Raw genomic sequence first — 20,774 nt, forward strand, 5'->3', positions numbered from 1 at the left:
ATACTGGCGCTTCGTTTTTCCGGCTGCAAAGCGGCTAACTTCAAGCGTTGCCGGCTTCTGTAATGTTTACATATGATGGGCGTTGCTGGAGATATAATTACACACAGACGGTAGTAGCAAGGCTTCTACCACCTGGTACGTAAAGACAAAGCGACGTGGTAGATTAGGTGCCCAAGGAGCAACTTACCTGCGGTATCTCTAAGCTGCAGAGCTTATCGACCGCCAACGACTCACACGATAACGCCGGTTCTCTACTCCCCCAGCAACACAGCCAGGCGCATTGCTTCAGGCCAAAAGCAACTGGCTATCATTGCAAACGTCTGTTATCGAGACATCCTGTCCCTGATCGCGTAAGAGATTTTACAAGTGGCCGGTTACACAGTAGACTTGACAGGTTCTAAAAGCTGCAGAGAAACGGCAAAGAAATAACGTTGCACATTTGCCATTTCTTTTTCAGCAAAAAGGACCGCACACGACGGAGCAAAGGAGGAGAAAGTAGATAGTAAAAGGAACACGACAAAACTATTACCAAACTAAAACAACAATACTACCGCTGAATGTGATCATGTTTTCGGCAGAAAAAATTATGAATATTCATGCCTGTAACAAATCAGCAGAAACTCAGCTCTCGAGCTGTGGTTTGTTTTGTCATCGTTTATTGTAGTGTTTTTATTGTGACTTATAACAACCAAATCTCTCAGCTTTCTGCTCTCCTTGCCGGTATCAGAGTGCGTTTTAGAGCTCTTTGGCGCCCGTTACTGCGTTTCACGTCGTCGTTGCCGTCGGCGTTGTCTCTCGTAACCAGCTCCGCAGCCGGGCTAGCGCGCGCTCCTGCCACCACCATTCACCGCTGCGTGTATTACAACAGGACGTTAAGCCCGTTAACCACACCAACTGAGAATATATTTTGAATATTTGCAAGGACTAGTTTTATTAAGCTAAAAATGTGACAATATGATATCTAGTGTTAAGCATCCCGAAGCACTGGGGGAATTGCAGTGCGCCGTAGAGAAGGGCTTCTGAATTATCTAGTCTACCTAGGCTTCATTACCATGTGCTGAGATTCCAGAGAACGTTGCCAATCCTGCATTTCGGCTCCAACGAAACGCACCGATTGCGGATGGAATTCGACCCCGAAATCGTGGGCCAGGCGGGCGAACACCAAAATAATTACGGCAAGCAATAACTTAAGGGTTTGTGTTCAATGCGGAAGAGAACTTTACATGTCTACCCCGAGTTATTGTAAAAATGGAACTTACTGTGGAAGTATAACAGAGAGGTTGTCATATGTTGCAGCGTCAGGAATATCTTGACCATACAAGGGTAGTCCAAAAATGATGTCTCTGACCTTTTTCTCGCATAAGAAGGCATAAGGAAGAGGTAGGATCTTCTGAACCTGCACGGCACACGTTTCATCGCACAGATTCTTCACACGCTCGACTCTGGAAGACGCCTTCGGGCGGCCTCTATGAGCTCCTCCACAGTTGACGATGACGTCACTTTCACAAGCTGTTCGCGAAGAGACTCGAGTTTAAAAAACACGCGAAATGCTTCCTCGCATTGGCTATTCTCACCTTCTATCACAGTTCCCAGTACAAAGTCAACGGCCCTGTTCAGCCAGCGGCCATTGGCAGCTACGGCGCGTCCAATTCGAGACCAAGCAGGACACGGTGGCTTGCTAGCAAGTGTCAGGCCTAGAAGCGTGTAATTACTTTCCATGCCCTGTGCAATGGGCTTCAGCTCTTCGGAACACGCGTATCGCTCGTCTTGCAACACCCATTGTAGGGTGCAATTTTTAGCAAGCATTGCGCCAAAGTGTTCGCACGCCTCGCGGCCCATGTCGAAATGGCCGAATCCTACTCGGCACACGCTGGCATTCTCAGCGAGTGCGTCGATCAATGGTATGCCGAAGACCGGGATTTCGATCTCAAAGGTCATGCTGATCCACTTCAGGACTACGGTGCTTCGCAGGTAGTCGGCGAGAGCGGCAATTTCAGCTTCACCAAAACTACCAATGTCGTGTATATGCAAACGCGTGATGGTTCTGTTTGCAGAAAGTCCTCTAAGCACAGGCACAAGAGGAGCACTTTCGAACTCCAGATACCATGAGAAAGATAAACTTTCCACACAGCTTTGTGGAAGGGTGTCACAAGCTGCCTCACCTATTATACAGCGGAAGATGCGGGAGCTTATGGCTGGAATATAGAGCGAAATTCACGGGACTCCGTCGCTCCTCTGGACAAGATTCGACAAGCCGATGGGGCAGTGACCGCCTGTCCTTGACGCGGCTGCTGCGTAGTCGGCCGAGGGTATAAAATAACCGACAGCAGAACGCCCTCACCAGTGCGTTTGGGAAGATTCAAACTTCCGGCCACTCCGCGGTGCTCCGAAAGCGTATTGTGTTCTTCGGGCCCGCGATCGACGCATCGTCCTCTGCACCTGTACGGCCGCCGCTACCGAGCAACACAGCCTTCGACGCCTCAGCAAACAAGAAAGACGTGAGAATTTCGGACTGTTGTCCAATCGAACATTATTTTCGCTTTGTTAACTTTTGACCTGACTTAGTAGTATTTTACGCTGTGTTCTTATGTAACTTTTGCTCATACTTATAATATCTGAAATACCTGCTTTATTATCTTTATAGTCTTCATATTTTTATCACAGTGTTTTGTTCATTGTCGGGTTATTTTTTTTTTGTCTTATCATTTATTTCTTCGTCTTTATCAATATCTTGTCGTGGCGTTGTATTCTCTTTCATTGTACTCTATTATTATCAGTGTAATTTTGGTCTGCTATTTATAAACCTTCAATTGTTTGTAAAAGAAAGTGACCTATTTGTACTTATTCCTCAATCACACACCGACACACGTGCTTCACGGGTTGACCGGCCTAACTTTTAAATGTGTTCACAACCCTCATAGAGGAACGACGAGTAATCGTAAAGGGGATCCCGCACCTCTTGTGACCGTAAAGGCGGGGGTTTGTGACATAATTGGCGTCCGCGAACAGGACTGGTCAATCAAGTGTCGGTGAGGGAGAGAGGAGTAGGTGCAATTTTTTTAGTGTTGTATCCTAGCACTGCATAACGCTTTCCACCTAACATGGCTGATGCAGAGTTAGAACGGCTTGTTGAGTATGGCCGAACTTTTGGCTTTGAGGGTCAAGAGCTGCTCAAATGGGTAGATCAGGAGCGAGCTCGTCGCAGAGAAGAACGCAATGAGGAACGTACGCGGCGGAAAGAGGAGGCAGAACTAGAATCTAAACTCCGGATGGCGGAGATGGAGAAAGAAAAGGAGTTACGGATGGCGGAGATGGAAAAAGAAAAGGAGTTACTGATACTCCGACGAGACCTACCTAATAATCCGGCAACTGACGCTAACAGCACCGGAGAGACAAGGTCAGAAACGGGGGAGAGTCAAGCTGCTCGGCCCGAACGCATAAGCCCGCACAAGCTGATGCCGGTTTTTAATGAGGGCAGGGACGACCTTGACGCTTACCTCATGCGTTTCGAGCGCGTCGCTGAGAGTCAGAATTGGCCTCGCGACCAGTGGGCTACAGCCCTTAGTCTATGTTTAAGCGGCGAAGCGCTCAGCGTTTTTAGTCGCATGTCTGCGTCCGAGTGCTTGGACTACAACAAGCTCCGGCAGGCACTCATGATTCGCTTCCGTATGACAGAGGAAGGGTTCAGAGAAAAATTCAGATCTGCTAGTCCCCGGAACGAGGAAACGTGTTCACAGTTCGTGACGCGTCTTCAGAACTTCCTAGACAGATGGATAGAGCTGTCGGACACAAAGAAAGAGTACGCAGATCTCTTTGACCTGATTCTAAAGGAACAGTTCCTTTCTAACTGCGCCACTCCGCTACAAATGTTTTTGAAAGAAAAGAAGGACACATCCTTCTCTGAAACAGTAGCAAGGGCAGAAAAGTATGTGGAGGCTGTTACGACCATGCATCCGCATTTGCGCGCTCTATTGTTCGCCTGTGGGCACGGATAAGTGCTGTGGATATGTGGTGATGGTCCAATGGCTCTAAGTGAGCCTGTTTCCATAAATCCTTTTTGTAAGCCCGTTTTGCTTTGTGGACACCCTGCAAATGCCAAATTGACCCTGTCAAGAGAACGTCTGGAAAAACACAAAGAAACGTCCCCCTGCGGGAAATAGCAGGAAGTGATTTCTTTCTTTTGTTCACCCTTCCAGTCGAGAAGTGCTATCCTCCAGTGATGAATGCCTCCTATCCAAAGGAGACGACAGAGTGACATGTCCGCTGACGTGCAGGGCAAGAAAGGAGCATGACGCATACGGCCATTAAATGATTTCCCGGGAATGCAGGAAAGATTTGCAATTGTCGAAAACGGACAATGCTGGGAGCGTATGCGGCGCCCACGTGCACTTGGGTTTCTGAGAAGTAAATCCACTTGCCGGAACCAGCTGCCTATCGATTCTTGGCTGAAGAATAGAAATGTACCTCCTCCCCGTTCCCAAGCTTTTCCCGCCAACAAGTGACCAGGCTCAACGAAACAATGCCGGGCCAGTCAGTGCTTCAGACCATCAGTGCAGTGATGTGTTCGATTGGATGCCGATATCTGAGGGGCGTGCCCTGGATTTGGTTGGTCAGCATCTTCAGAGAGGGGCTGGACATAGGGGGTTTTAAGGACGCTGCAGAGCACGAAATGGCTCTGGGCCCTGGGTAAACGGCTCATCCAGTCGCTTCTCGCTATGAACTCTTAACGCTTGCCATATTGCTGATGTACCCTTCTTTTTCGTGTAAATAATCTTGTAAATAAGTTTTCTCAAAGTGCCATTAAACCTGCTTGTATATATTTTACCAACTTCGAAGATTCAGTCCTTCTTCAACCCCGAGTCTCTGCACGCTACCAAGTGAAGGCCGGGTCGACGTAGCCCCAGCGTCACAACTGGTGACCAGCGTTGGGATCTGGATCTACAAGCTACAACATCTGGTGATTCGAGGTGGATCAGAATCTACAAGCCACAACATCTGGTGATCGGAGGTGGCATCTCAAGCAACAAGCAGGAGCAACAATCGGCCAACAAGAGAGCAGCTCGGAACATCGATCGCATGTGTGGGTGAGTGCTTGGCTTTTCTTCTGATGTGGACCAGGTTCTAGAACAGGGTTAGATTTTAGAACTGGTAAAAAGTGTTGAAACGCCTTTAGGTTTGGTAGTTTGCACTGTTGTTTTGGAAGTAGCCGACACTCGGAGCGATCATGGACCTACAAAAGCTGCAGAAACCGGAACTGTTGCAATTGTGTGAGGAATTGGGAATTGATACAAGTGGTTTGGCACGAAAACCTTTGATTATAAAGGCAATCACAGATTTGGGAGCCGATGATGAGGAGCTCAGTGAAGCATGGAACCTCATCGCCCAAAAAAAGGAGGAGCAGCTCAGACAGCAGAAAGAGCGGGAAAAAGAGGAAAAGAGGCGTGAGCGTGAACTTGAGAGGGAAAAAGAGGAAAGGGTGCGCGAACGTCAGAGGGAAAAAGAGGAAAGGGAGCGTGAACTTGAGAGGGAAAAAGAGGAAAGGGAGCACGAACGTGAGAAGCTTGAAAGAGAAGCAAAAAAGCTGGACCAAGAAATTGAGCTCCGGAAATTAGAACTAGAGTTGAGCAAGAGGTCGGGCGATTGTCCCCAGCTAGCGGTACCTCGTCTCAACAAGGAGGCAGATTTCAAGATGTCAAAGTACATGCAGCCATATGTGATATCAGGGGATATCGGTCTGTATCTGGCTAACTTTGAGCGAACCTGCGAAAAACTGTCCTTCCAGCGAGACACTTGGTCTCAGAGATTATTGACGGTTCTGCCCAGCGAGGCAGCGGAGGTTGTCGCGCGGCTAAGCAAGGAGGACGCGGACAACTACGAGAAGGTCAAAGCTTGCCTTCTGAGAAAGTATAGGCTTAGCGCCGAGGCGTTCAGACAACGTTTTCGGAACGCTACTAAGTCCAGGGACGAGAGTTACCCTGAATTCCTGTACAATTTAAGAGTAAATTTGGGCGAGTGGCTAAAGAGCACAGATTCCTACAGTGATAGGGACGCTGTAGTCGAGCGAATTCTTTTGGAGCAGTTTTATAACTGCCTCCCAGAAAAAGAAAGAAATTGGTTACAGGACCGAGGCGAAATTAAGTCGGCAACTGAAGCTGCCGAACTTATTGAGGAGTATGCTTCGCGCCGACAATTCAGCAACCCAGCAGTGGATAGGCCCCGCAATCCCAAGTTCAGTGTGAATAACCGTCAGGAAAGGCACTTTGCTAGAGTTGGAAACGAAGAAATGAAGGTTTCTTCAGGCAAATTCCCTAGAAAGGACGGCAGTGAGAAAAGTGGGGAAGTGACCAACGTGCAGAACACAAAGAATAAGCTTGAGGCTAGGAAGCCGCTCACATGCTTTAGGTGTAATGAGCAGGGTCACATTGCCGTCAACTGCCGGAAAGAAAAGATTGCTTTCTCGTATGTCAGGGACTGCGATGAAAATATGCAGCTTTTAGAACCCTACCTGCATGACCTAGTAGTCAACGGGAAGCCTTGCAAGGTACTGCGCGATTCGGCCGCAACGATGGATGTTGTCCATCCGGCGTATGTGTCGCCTTCCGACTATACAGGACAGTGTGCATGGATCCGCCAGGTAGTGGAGGAACAGAGTGTGTGCTTGCCAATCGCGAACGTGGTCATCGAGGGCCCTTTCGGCAAGTTAACAACCGAGGCTGCCGTTTCAGGAAAGCTTCCTAAGTGCTATCCGTATTTGTTCTCTAACAAATCGGACATGCTACTGCGAAAGAGGGGCATCCTTTTCGGAGACAGAGTTGTGCAAGCCTTAACACGTTCAAAGGCGCGAGAACTAGCTACACTGCTCATTCCAGAAGAATCCACAGCGGAGGAAACGGCAGTTAAAACAGTGGTCGATGCGGAAGATAGCGGGTCAGAAAACTTTGAGAGCGAGGCATCTCAGATAAGTCAACTTGAAAGTGAGCTTGATAAGACACGGAATGAGGACGTTCTAGAGAGTAACCTCTTGCCGCCGGTGTCTAGTAATCTCACGAGACTTCTAAGTGGAACCCGAGAGGACTTAGCTATGGAGCAAGCCAATGATCCCAAGAATAAGCTCGAAGCACAGTGGGAAGGACCTGCTAAAGTCGTTGCAGAGCTTTCTGACACTAACTACGCAGTGAAAATCCCCGATAGGCGTAAAGCAGTGCGCATTTATCATTGCAATCTTATGAAGCCTTATGAGCAGAGGGAAACCATGGTAAATCTAACGTTAAACCTTCCTGAGGAGATTGGGGATAACTTGATTTGCCTCAGCGGAAAAGGAAGCAACGCTCAGGAGCTTCTCAGAAAGACGGAGCAGAGAGGAGAACTAAAGAAATCCCAGCTGTCCGATCTGGGCGAAATAATAACAGAGTTTGAGGCCTGCTTCGTGGACAGGCCAGGCAGAACTGATTTGACTGAGCACGATATTGAGCTGACTTCAGACGTGCCAGTGCGATCAAGGTGCTACCGATTTTCTCCAAGGCAAAGAGAAATTCTGGATAGGGAAGTAACTCGCATGCTGGAATTGGGAGTAATAAAACCCTCGGAAAGCGATTATGCTTCGCCTATGATCTTAGTAGAAGCTCCAGGTAAAGACCCTAGGCCTGTGGTAGACTACCGAAAGCTAAATTCTCTCACCAGGGATCAAGTGTATCCTATTCCGAATATTGAGGAGAGAGTAGAACAGGTCAGTAGAGCGGCATATGTGACTACGCTGGACCTTACTCGAGGATACTGGCAAGTACCGCTCACTGAACGCGCCAGCAGATACGCGGCTTTCGTCACTCCGACGGGCAGCTACCAGCCAACAATGATGAGTTTCGGGCTCAAAAATGCTCCATTTTATTTTTCCCGACTCATGGATAGGGTTTTAAAGGGGTGTGAAACATTCGCGGTGCCTTATTTGGACGACATTGCGGTTTTTTCCGACTCATGGGCGGACCATATGGTACATCTAAGAGCTGTACTGAGCCTTTTGCGTCAAGCGGGACTAACCGTAAAGGCCGAGAAATGTTGCCTGGCAAGGGCGACCGTGGACTACTTGGGTCACAATGTAGGTCAAGGTTTCAGGAAACCCAGCGAGATTAAGATTTCTGCGGTAGCAGACTACCCGCGGCCGAGCACGAAGACGGAAATTCGAGCATTCCTGGGTCTGACTGGGTACTACAATCACTACATCCCTAACTATTCAGCTTTGGCTAGCCCTCTGACCGACGCTCTCCGCAAGACAGAACCGACAAATGTAGTCTGGGACGAACAAAAGGAAGCCTCCTTCGTAAACCTGAAGGCTGTGCTGATTAGCCGTCCGGTATTGCGAGCTCCAGACTATGACCGAGAATTCACGGTCCAGTGTGATGCCAGTGATCGAGGGCTAGGTGCTGTTCTCTGCCAGAGAGATGACGACGGTAATGAGCACCCCGTGCTCTACTTGAGCAGAAAACTGAGTTCTAGAGAGAGGGCTTATTGCGCGTCAGAGAAAGAGTGCGCTTGCATTGTATGGGCCATTCAAAAATTGAAGTGCTATCTTGGAGGGGCCAAATTCACCGTAGAGACGGACCATTGTCCCCTGGCTTGGCTGCAAACTGCGACATCTAAGAACAGTCGCCTTCTTAGGTGGAGCTTGATTTTACAGCAGTACAATTTTGAAATAAGATACAAAAAGGGGAAGTTAAATGGGAATGCGGACGCGCTTAGCCGCTGTTTCTAAGCAGTCCGAGGTGTTCCTCACCACGTATCCAAATTGATAATCAGGTTTTTATTTTTTTTTCTCGTGCGCTTGTATATGTGTGACTATGTAAAGCAGCACGTTTGGTTTTCTAGGAATACGTGGGTCCTGAACGTCTTGAGAGTGGGCTTTTCTCGAACAACAATGGCAGTTTTCTTTTGACCTGGTCTCTTCAGACGGGAGCCGAGTGCTTGCTTCGACATGTGGTTGAGTTTCAGACAGCTCGAGCAATTTGGCCTACGACAATCAAGACAACGCGACAAGCAACAGCGAGCTTCAAGCGTTCATGTGCAGGCCATTAAGTCGTCTCTTCATGCAGCAGCTGCGACTGCTGCCCTCCGAGACTCTTCTGACGGGGGAGGAGGCTGTTACGACCATGCATCCGCATTTGCGCGCTCTATTGTTCGCCTGTGGGCATGGATAAGTGCTGTGGATATGTGGTGATGGTCCAATGGCTCTAAGTGAGCCTGTTTCCATAAATCCTTTTTGTAAGCCCGTTTTGCTTTGTGGACACCCTGCAAATGCCAAATTGACCCTGTCAAGAGAACGTCTGGAAAAACACAAAGAAACGTCCCCCTGCGGGAAATAGCAGGAAGTGATTTCTTTCTTTTGTTCACCCTTCCAGTCGAGAAGTGCTATCCTCCAGTGATGAATGCCTCCTATCCAAAGGAGACGACAGAGTGACATGTCCGCTGACGTGCAGGGCAAGAAAGGAGCATGACGCATACGGCCATTAAATGATTTCCCGGGAATGCAGGAAAGATTTGCAATTGTCGAAAACGGACAATGCTGGGAGCGTATGCGGCGCCCACGTGCACTTGGGTTTCTGAGAAGTAAATCCACTTGCCGGAACCAGCTGCCTATCGATTCTTGGCTGAGAAATGTACCTCCTCCCCGTTCCCAAGCTTTTCCCGCCAACAAGTGACCAGGCTCAACGAAACAATGCCGGGCCAGTCAGTGCTTCAGACCATCAGTGCAGTGATGTGTTCGATTGGATGCCGATATCTGAGGGGCGTGCCCTGGATTTGGTTGGTCAGCATCTTCAGAGAGGGGCTGGACATAGGGGGTTTTAAGGACGCTGCAGAGCACGAAATGGCTCTGGGCCCTGGGTAAACGGCTCATCCAGTCGCTTCTCGCTATGAACTCTTAACGCTTGCCATATTGCTGATGTACCCTTCTTTTTCGTGTAAATAATCTTGTAAATAAGTTTTCTCAAAGTGCCATTAAACCTGCTTGTATATATTTTACCAACTTCGAAGATTCAGTCCTTCTTCAACCCCGAGTCTCTGCACGCTACCAAGTGAAGGCCGGGTCGACGTAGCCCCAGCGTCACGACAAGGCCCATGGCTGGTCAAACTTCGGAAAGCGAAGCACCCCGAAGAATAAGGCAGAAAACGCCGTCTCCAAGACGACCGAGAGAAGGGAAAATTTGCTTCAATCATCGGATGCGAAGAGCAGCGATGAAAAGAAATGTTTTATTTGTTCACGCACGGGACACCGCCCCGAAAATTGCCGGGCCGCCCCATCCGACGGATCGGGACCGCCCAAGAAATGCCACAAATGCGGAAAACCAGGTCATCCAAGCTGGAGATGCTGGGCAAATGGGGCCCCGAAACAGAGAGAAGAAAATCGGGAGTCCGCTGCAGTATGTGTTGAGAACGGATACCTCGAACTTAAGGATGGAGGGAAGATCCCCGTCATCAACGCTGGGTTCACCAGTAAAGAATGCGCCGTCAAGGAATGCTTACCTGTCGTAGCCGGCATGATCGGAGGCCAGACAGTCCGAGTCCTGAGAGACACAGGCTGCAACACGGTGGTGGTAAGAAAGGACTTAGTACGGAAAGAAGATATCACCGATACGAAGTCTCCAGTTTACCTACTTGACCGCTCAGTCCTAATGCTCCCAGAAGCTTGGGTCGATGTCGACACCCCGTACTTTCAGGGACGACTTCTCGCTAAGTGTATGGAGAATCCCTTGTACGATTTGGTGCTGGGAAATGTGGAAGGTGCTAGGCCAGCAGACGACCCCGATCCGAACTGGCACAAGACAACAAAAAGCGAGACTACGAAGTCCACAGCAGTAAAAGTTGAAGAGCTAGCGCCTGACACCGAGAGCCCCGCACCCATTTCGGATGCCGTTGAAGCTTGTCCGGTAGTGACTAGAGCGCAGGCGTGCAGGGATAAAACGCTGAAAAAGCTTAAAGTCCTGCAAGGCCTCCCTAGTGTATGCCGCGAAGAGTTGGTTCAAGAGCAAGAGAATGACGCGACCCTACGCTCGTGTTTCGATCGCGTAGGCCCGCCGCAAGCGAAGAAAGGAAAGGGTAGCCACCAGTTTTTCATTGCTAACGGCGTCCTTCAAAGGAAATACGTCGCCGAGTCGGGCGGGGAGTACACTCAAGTTGTTGTGCCCCAAAAGTACAGATCAGCTATTCTCAAGCTGGCACATGATGGGTTGATGGGAGGCCACCAAGGCGCGAAGAAAACCCTACTGAAGCTTCAGACAGAATTCTTCTGGCCAGAAATGCAGGCTGACGCTAAGCGGTTCGTTGCCTCTTGCGATCTGTGCCAACGCACAACTCCGAAGGGTCACACCACACGAGCGCCTTTGGTTCGAGTGCCCGTCATTGAGACACCGTTTCAGAGGGTGGCGATCGACATCGTTGGTCCACTCAACCCGAAGCCCGCTCAAGGCAATCGGTACATCCTGACCATGGTGGACTATGCCACTCGGTACCCTGATGCAGTCGCACTTTCTAGCGTCGAGACCGAAAGGGTAGCCGAAGCACTTGTCGAAATGTTTTCCCGTGTAGGAGTGCCAGGGAGGTCCTCAGTGACAGGGGCACGAATTTTACGTCCGAAGTAATGAAGGAGGTTAGCCGCCTGTTGTCAGTAAAACAGCTGCATACCTCTCCCTACCACCCGATAGCGAACGGCCTAGTCGAACGGTTTAACGGCACGCTTAAACAAATGCTCAAGCGCATGTGTCAAGAGAGACCAACCGATTGGGATCGCTACCTGGCTCCACTTTTGTTTGCATACAGGGAAGTGCCCCAAGAAAGCCTCGGCTTTTCCCCATTCGAACTGTTATATGGGCGAAATGTGCGTGGACCCCTGGCTGTACTTGGAGAGCTTTGGACGAATGCAACCATCCCTAACGAGTTGCGAACGACGTACGAGTATGTGCTTGCTCTACGGGACAGACTGGAAAATACCTGTAAACTTGCCCACGAAGAGCTAGAGCGCGCAGGAGAGCGTTACAGCCGCTACTACAACATCAAGAGCCGCAAACGCTCACTCAAACCGGGAGAGAAGGTTCTTATTCTTCTTCCCACAGAGCACAATAAGCTGCTCATGCAATGGAAGGGTCCCTTTTCGGTCATCAGCCGCAGGGGCGATGTCGACTATGAAGTGGATTTGGGCCATGCCACAAAAATATTCCACATCAATATGCTGAAGAGATACCAGCAAAGGAAAGACGACACCATTGTTGCAGCTGTCGGTGCAGTAATATCGGCAGAAGAAGACACAGACGCTGGAGTATTAAGCTTCAGGAATACAACTTCCGTGTCGAGTATATTAAAGGCAGCGAGAACGTGGGAGCAGATTACATGAGCCGGCTGGAATAGTTGTTAAGCTTGCACTACTGCATAGCTGCATTGTGTTGATTGTGTAATGAAAATCGTACACGATGTGCCTGTATATATATGTGCACTTGATTGTTATCAGTGATCCGTGACTTGTGACATGTGTGCAAGACATGACTGAAGAACTACAGTGTTGTGGTGTGTGCGGGTTCAGATCAGTGCGTATATGGTGCGCGTCATGAACGGTAGTGAGTGACGAACGATCTTCAGTGCACTGAACGGACCCAATCTACTGCACCCCTCTATAGGGGCGTAATAACATCGTTCTCGGCGCTTGTGGAGTTCTAGAATATTCCGAGGCAATATTCTTCAGTGGGGGGCAGTGTCACAAGCTGCCTCACCTATTATACAGCGGAAGATGCGGGAGCTTATGGCTGGAATATAGAGCGAAATTCACGGGACTCCGTCGCTCCTCTGGACAAGATTCGACAAGCCGATGGGGCAGTGACCGCCTGTCCTTGACGCGGCTGCTGCGTAGTCGGCCGAGGGTATAAAATAACCGACAGCAGAACGCCCTCACCAGTGCGTTTGGGAAGATTCAAACTTCCGGCCACTCCGCGGTGCTCCGAAAGCGTATTGTGTTCTTCGGGCCCGCGATCGACGCATCGTCCTCTGCACCTGTACGGCCGCCGCTACCGAGCAACACAGCCTTCGACGCCTCAGCAAACAAGAAAGACGTGAGAATTTCGGACTGTTGTCCAATCGAACATTATTTTCGCTTTGTTAACTTTTGACCTGACTTAGTAGTATTTTACGCTGTGTTCTTATGTAACTTTTGCTCATACTTATAATATCTGAAATACCTGCTTTATTATCTTTATAGTCTTCATATTTTTATCACAGTGTTTTGTTCATTGTCGGGTTATTTTTTTTTGTCTTATCATTTATTTCTTCGTCTTTATCAATATCTTGTCGTGGCGTTGTATTCTCTTTCATTGTACTCTATTATTATCAGTGTAATTTTGGTCTGCTATTTATAAACCTTCAATTGTTTGTAAAAGAAAGTGACCTATTTGTACTTATTCCTCAATCACACACCGACACACGTGCTTCACGGGTTGACCGGCCTAACTTTTAAATGTGTTCACAACCCTCATAGAGGAACGACGAGTAATCGTAAAGGGGATCCCGCACCTCTTGTGACCGTAAAGGCGGGGGTTTGTGACAAAGGGCAAGCGCTAGCTCTTCCAAGCCAGCGCGGTTCCAACTTGTCTGGATTCTGTCACAGCTGGACCTGACAGCTTCACGGAAGCTGATGCTGTCCTCTTCGTCTTGTAAGTAGCATGTATCAATTCGGACAATCCTCAGAATAGGATTGGTCTCCAAGGCTTGCGCAAGCAGTTTCATAGTGTTGTTCTTCATTTTACACCACTGGATGTGCAAGCTCTCTAACGTTCTGTTCTTTCGAATAAGTGCCACTACGATTGACACAGATTCTGCTTCATCACGGGCATCTTTCATAAGATCGACAAGTTGTACTCCGAAGTGCTTCAACGTTCTGTTTTGTTTCAGCGCTGCGAAGACGCAAACGATGCTTTCCGATGACATCAGATACATATTATGCAGGTTGAGGGACTCCAGAGTTGTGTTATGCTTAAGTACATGCGCTACTTCTCCTTGGCTTTCTGCGTCTTCATGCTTAGCACAAAATTCCACCTTCTTTAAGCTGCGGTTACATTGAAGTGCGTGGAGGATCGATGTGAGCTCCCTCTGATCGCAGTTGTCTACCGACAAGGTTTGTAGACTTTTAGTTGTTATTATGAAGTCCTGGAAGAGCTTGAGTCCCTCGTCGTCGAATGGCACGCACCAGAGGTGCAGTGATGTCAGATTCAGGCATTGGCACACGCCAGCGACAATCTCCCTTCCTCTCTTTAGGTTGTTGGGACCTATTGCAAGCTCTTTCAATGAACTGGCGCTTGCAAGCAGCAGACGGCCAAGAGAAAGAGTAAGGGGAGTTTCATCAAGTGCAGACTCGAGCGCTTCCAATGAGGTCGCATCATGGAGAACGTTCTCGAGATCGACATCGGATAATCGGAACCTCTCAAATTTCAAGAGGCGCAGTGTCCCTGAACAAGAGGGAAGAGTTGCCTTGATCACAACGGAAAGCGGTTGCGTAACCGTTTCCATGGAGCCCAGCTCCAGTGAGTACACTCTGCCGGAGCTCAGCAGCCACGATGCGAGGAGCACGGCGTCCAGGCTCGCATCACTGTCTGGGCCCACCTGCATTTCATCAAAGGCGTTAAACTCTTGGTCCCTGTAAACGAGGCCATAGCGACGTGGCTCGAGTTCACGTAGTTCCAGGCCGACGGGGTCTAGGAAGACATTGCAAGCGTCGTCGATTTCGTCTTGCGATCGGGAGCCCCGTACCGCGTCGGCTGCAATGAGGCCTGCATTTTTGACGACTTCCAGGAGTCTGGATGAGAGCACCTCCAGCTTATCGGGCTCAAACACCCCACTGAGGTAACTAAGGTCGATAGTTGGTCGACTTTCAGATATATCCATGGAAGGTCCTGCAACAAAAAGAAGTGTATTGAAAAAAATGCTCAAGGTTTGAACTAAAATATACACATACGAAGCAAAGAACAGTATAAGCGCCCATGAAGGTTCTGCAGATGTACTAATGCAGTGAAAGATATTTTAAATCAAACAAACGATTTTATTAGCCAATTTACCCTCTTTAGTCGATCCATCCTGAAACAGCAGCGAGTTCCTCTGTTGTAAATTGTTTATCTTAGCAGCACAAAAGATAACAAGTAATAACTTTGTGGAGGCGTATGTGATTGGCGGAGGTGTACATGCAAGTAATTGTGGTGGATGTGTACATAAGTATGTTTTGACTAATCAATAAATTTCTATTGGAACTAGCACTTTAGCTCCTGTCAGTTGACTACTCACACAGGCAGGAAAAATAGCAGGTATGAGGTAAGAAGAGCACACCGCCACCTTGAAAAATGAACTGTGCGGGTTGTTTCTCGAAAAAACAAAAACGCCTCGTTCTTGAAACCCTCTGCACACCAAAACACACATCGCGTAGTACTAAAGTTTCTTACCAAATTATGTTAGTGGTGATCGCTGTGAGGAAAAAAATAAAACTCTTCAAGAAGCCCTCGAAAACGAAACCATTGCTCTATATCACTAGTTTAGAGGGTGCAATTTCTGCGGAACGTTATGAGCAATAGCGACGAGGACTGCCGATGGCTGCATTATACGCTGGGAATGCACGTACAAGATAAAAAGAAAAAGCTTTGGCTTCATCTCAGTTGAGAAGATGAAGCAAACTTCAATCTTCACACTATGAGGGATTTTCTTAGCGCCAGGAGGTGGAAGTTTGCGAACCGCGAGGTTTAGAGGGACGCAATCACTCCCCGGGATCGAAACCAGCCGGACGTGCTTGACGATGCATGAGCATAGACAAAGACAGTGGGCTTCAGTGTGCAACCACAGAGTCGTGAATCTTTACATCCTGACGTTGCAAACATGGCAGCTAGCGTGAACCGATGGACAGCAGACGTGATAACCTAAATGAGAACGCATGTTTTGAATGGGTACAAGAGTTAGAAGTGCGATGTTATCACAAGTAAAGATAGCAGCGCAGACTGCGTTCACTGCTGAAGGTTATAATTTATAAGGTTGAGCGCATCGCTGTGAGCCCACGGGCCTAATGATACCAAATATAATTTTACGAGGTCGAAGTATTACGTTGCACAAAATTCACGTTAAAAAGTAACAACGAAAAAACAGACAAACAAACCCATTTCTGTTCGGTATACATTTAACCCGATTACAATAATACATGAACAATTTCCCTTTTAAATAAACACGTGCCAATATTCCTGTTTTCCGCGAAGATTCTATTCATTTTCTCTTCCAATAAACATACTTTGATGTGCGAGAAGAGAAGAAACGGAGCGCTGGTCAAACCTGTTGAAGCCGGGTTTTAGCGTCCGCCTAATAAAATATTCTAGAATTCTGCTAGAGCCCTTTGGCTTTACCGCTTCCGAAATTCTCGATAAGTCGGTAAGATGTATAAAAGATGTACAAAAAGACGGCTCGACAAAAGTTCGGATATTTACGGCGGTAAGTAATATAAAAAAGTTGCACTTATTCAACACAAGCGCATGACAATAAACTAAATGAAATCGACACCAAGACAGTTTTATATCAACAACAGTTTGAGATACAACTTAAGAAATGAGGCGGCAAAAAAAGAAGAAAAAAGCCTTTTTAGAAAATAACGGCTGACACCTTTATTGGCCGCTTCCAGGTAGCGCGATCATCCTTAAGACCCCGAAAATAGCCTCTCAGTCTAGTCCGTGGTCTAGCCACATTCCAGTGCGGGCTCTCAAAGATGTTTCACAGCCAAGCAAGCAAATCGCCGCTGCGATCTGAACTGCTGACTCCCATGGTGCCATGGTTTGAGCCATGTTTAAACGGCCGTGTTTAGGCTGATCGCCGAAGATGCAACGGGGACACTAACCGGTTCGCAGGGCTGTGTGTGCTGCCGGCGAAGTCACGTTTGTCTGCTTGTTTTTTTTCTTCCGCAGTGGTGCCGTCGAGACCGCCACTTCTTCCCCGCCCGAAAGATTTCTGGCGAGAGCGACGATGCAGCGGCAACGGCGAGGAAACGCACCCAATCCCTTCCTCCCTCTCTCCGCCTCTCTCCCTCCTGTTCTCTACGAACGCGACAGCAACGCAACGCCGACGTTGAGCAACGCGGCCCACTGGAAGGCAGCCCGGAAACGACGTCTCGGCACTCGTGGTGAGTAACGTGAAGTCGCGCGATTTGAACCCTGCCTAAGATGAGCCCTCACTTGCAGACTTTAGGAAATGGTCGCGTGGTTCAAGCTCAACGTGCTATTTATAGCTTTATTTGGATCTTGATGAAGATTTATAGTATCCATCACCACCATAATCAGCGGGATTGCTTCCAATGAAAGACAACAGCCTCCCTTACTGATAATCAAATAGCCCGGCCCTGCACCGGTGACCTAGCTGTTTCCGCCAGTTTCTTGAACTAACCCTTTCAGGTCGCTATCTGTTGTCACCAGCCCTATTTTGATGGGCGTTAACCATCAGTTAACCAGTGCCATCATCGTTTTATATATCTCCTTTCGTACATATACCGCAAAAGTCCACTTCCTTCTCGTATATCAGTCGGAATGTCAGTAATTCGTTGTTACTGTCATGCTGGCTGTAACGTTAAACTCCGTTTTTTAGAACTTACTAATATCATTCACCCCTCATCTTAAGATGTTGCACTATTATTAATTTCTTTTCTTTTCCAGTTGGAGGGCTGCAGCTTCATAATGAGTATTTGCTTTTCATGAAAATTCTTAAGCCGCTGTTCATAACCTGGGGTCGACGACAGGTCATTGTGATTGGTATTATTATTATTATTATTATTATTATTATTATTATTATTATTATTATTATTATTATTATTATTATTATTATTATTACTCCTTCCGCAACGTCGGCATTTGGAGATTACTCAAGCTGGATAGACTTTTCTCTTGCTTCTGAATGGAAAATACATACAAGAATGTTGAAAGCAATCATTTAGTCTCTCCTTGGCTTGTAACGTGTTTCATCAAGAGGGTGTAGACAGCGCAAAAAAGAGACGGGGACGAAGGCGATACACAAACGAGCGCTGACTTTAACTGAAGATTATCGCTTGTCCCATATGTCCCCGTCTCTTTTTTGCGCTGTCACACTCACTGAATTACCATCTTGCACAAGCGTTTGTTTTGGCATGAATCACTTTTATTAATTTAGATTTTTGAGGATAATCATACTACATAGCGTGTCTAGGCTCTCAATCAGGGATATAGTGATCCTTTCCTGAATCGCACAGCAAAAAAGTGTTATAAGCATGTCGAAGATTGCTTAGGTAATGCGCAATATTCATTGTGACTAGCTGCTCCAAGCTCAGCGTGAGAATACGAGAACGGCAAAAATTTCTCTTCCTTCCTTAAAGCCTTCCTGATTAGCATTCTGTCAGTTGTGTGAACGACTGAGGCGGCGGTGCAATTTCTGCTGCCGTTTTCTCGCAGGCTGATTTCGATACGCTGAATTTTTTACTAATCGGAAGAGGCTGTTGTATAAAGATGAAAATCTTCGTTTGTTAATAAACAGTTGTCAGTTCGCGCTTCGTCTTGTCTTTGTCCAGTTTGTTCCGTTTTGTAAAGAATTCAGCGCGTCAAAAGCAGCATGTATGCACAACCAAGCCCAGTTCTGTCTCTCTCTTTAATGGCAGGTTTACGCACATTTTCTTTAGATCGTCTTTTTGCAGTGCCTTAGCACTTTCCAGCTAAATTAAAAGTTTTTTCACTGGTTAGTAACGAGCTTTATGAAAAAAGTGTATATACGTTTTATATTGGCATTCTTCGTTACCTATCTGACAGTGCAAATGACACCTAATGTCATCAGTTATTCCTTCCGAAGGCTATACTATTGCTTCAATTGATTGATGTACATCATTTATTCGACATGGTTAGCTGCCTGAGCAAACGATACGTATGAAAGGGATACTGACCAGATTGCTCCAGGTAATGTAATGTATTAACGTCACCTTTCTTACTGATTTACATTATTTTGGCACATTTGAAAATTCAGCTGGAAAAAGTTAAGACCCCATTTTTCAAAATACTTAAGCTCATTCTTTCTATTAAAAAACATTAAGTTCCTGCTTATCGTCTTACGAATTAAATTAAGCGTTTCGACCAAGGAAACTGAAATATGTAACAATGCCAAATGACTCAATAAATATTTTCTTATCATGCGTTAAAACCAAAATTCAAAATAAATACGAGTACACACATCTGTTCCTTAGTGGCGATATGGTCCCATAAAAGTCAACTTAATTCTTCTGAAGGTAGTTGAAGCTTGCCTGTTATTAAGCATGCTCATTGGCACGCATTCGAGATAGCATTAGCTTTCACTATATTAACCACTGAATGCTTTGCATTCATAGGGTACATTCAGAGAACTCTCCTATGCATGCACATAAAATTAAGGAGCACACGTAAGCTTCGTCTTTAATGGGACATTCTACTGCTGGAGGCGAATATGAAAATACTGGTATATTGATACGGAGAAAAGGAAGTGTTCAGGAAAAGGAAGAAGAGGAGTTCGTGGGGTGCGGGTTCCGTTGGACTTTGTCTGGTGGTGCCTGTGCGACTGTCCAGCTGGCTCTGTGAACCTGGCTTGCCAAGCCTGCTAGAAGGTCTTCTGTAGCAGCGTTGCTGAAACAGTGAATTCTAACACTAGCACAGCAATTAAAAAACCAAAATAGGAAGTACCACGCATAGTAATCTACAAATACAGGGGCAAATTTGTGTGCCAACCAATAGAAAGCGGGGAAAAATTACAGCATGAAGGAATTTGAATACGTACAAAAAAAGAGGCTTAGAAACACTGCTACATTTGTGATAGTTTGTGTGAGAAAAATGTTTCCAAGTCTTCTGCAATGTTCTGTGACGTTAATACGTACAGGGATGGAAATCCATTCGTTTATAGTACGCGGAGTAGTGGCATTATATAGACGTAATGCAGCCTACTTTTTTCTTTCAAGAAACTGGCTCTACTTTTATTCTTTAATCTTGCTTGATTCACTTCTAATATGCGTTAGAGTCAGAAAATCACGCAACCAAGTGACGCAACCGTATCTGTAGCGGCGTTGGCATCGGCAGTGTTGCTACAAGCAAAAACGGTTGTTTGTACCTGCGGTAGATGTCACCGGTTTATTTAGTTTATTTATTCATCTTAATCTATTGAAAGCTGTTATACTACACTAAATTGCATGCTTAGCAAAATTTCTGAATTTTTGCTAATGACGCATTCTGCACTCTACTTATGCTTTGCGGCAGTCGCGGTGTTCACAGAGCGGCGTAGAGTTTTTATGTTAACTTTATGCCATGTGCACATTGTAAATATTTGTAGACGCGGATACCACTCAGGAAAGGAGACTGCCATAAGAAAAAATTGAGTTTTAAATATGTTTGCCGGATTTTTAAGCTCCATAACAGGGTATTCGTTAATTTGGGGTGGAGCTTTCGGAAGAAGCAAGAAAAAATTGTTTAAAAAGTGAATAGACGGTCCGCTTAAGAGGACGGCGTGCTAGCGTAGGATACTAACCGTCATTTAAAGAGCCACTAAACCAAGCCCTATCAACGTCCCCGCGTATCCTGTGCAGCGCGGTTAACTGAGCATCTAAGAAGGTAATTGATTCTGATTCCATCTCCCTACCTGAAGCGATCAACCCGAGTTGGCAGCTCCTCCCAAATTGCTGATATCAAGTGGTGTCGTTAATTGGCACGAAGGATCGAAAAATTGGTGCCCGGCCGCGTATTTGGGTTTGCTCGGTA

General features: G+C 47.0%; 1 protein-coding gene across 1 annotated transcript in view; it reads right to left on the minus strand.

The window, feature by feature from the left end:
• Window positions 1-1,428: 1,428 nt before the first annotated feature.
• LOC146177743 (uncharacterized) overlaps window positions 1,429-20,774 on the minus strand; it is a 137,855-nt gene continuing 118,509 nt past the window's right edge. Inside the window, exons 4-5 of the mRNA XM_084581628.1 lie at window positions 14,497-14,918; window positions 1,429-1,509 (exon numbers count right to left, since the gene is read on the minus strand). Coding sequence (XP_084437754.1) covers window positions 1,429-1,509; window positions 14,497-14,918 — 503 coding nt within the window. The remainder of the gene's footprint in view (window positions 1,510-14,496; window positions 14,919-20,774) is intronic.

The sequence above is a fragment of the Amblyomma maculatum genome, chromosome 10 (genome assembly GCF_055883805.1).
Source record: "Amblyomma maculatum isolate TAMU_Amacu chromosome 10, ASM5588380v1, whole genome shotgun sequence".
Classification (NCBI taxonomy): domain Eukaryota; kingdom Metazoa; phylum Arthropoda; class Arachnida; order Ixodida; family Ixodidae; genus Amblyomma; species Amblyomma maculatum.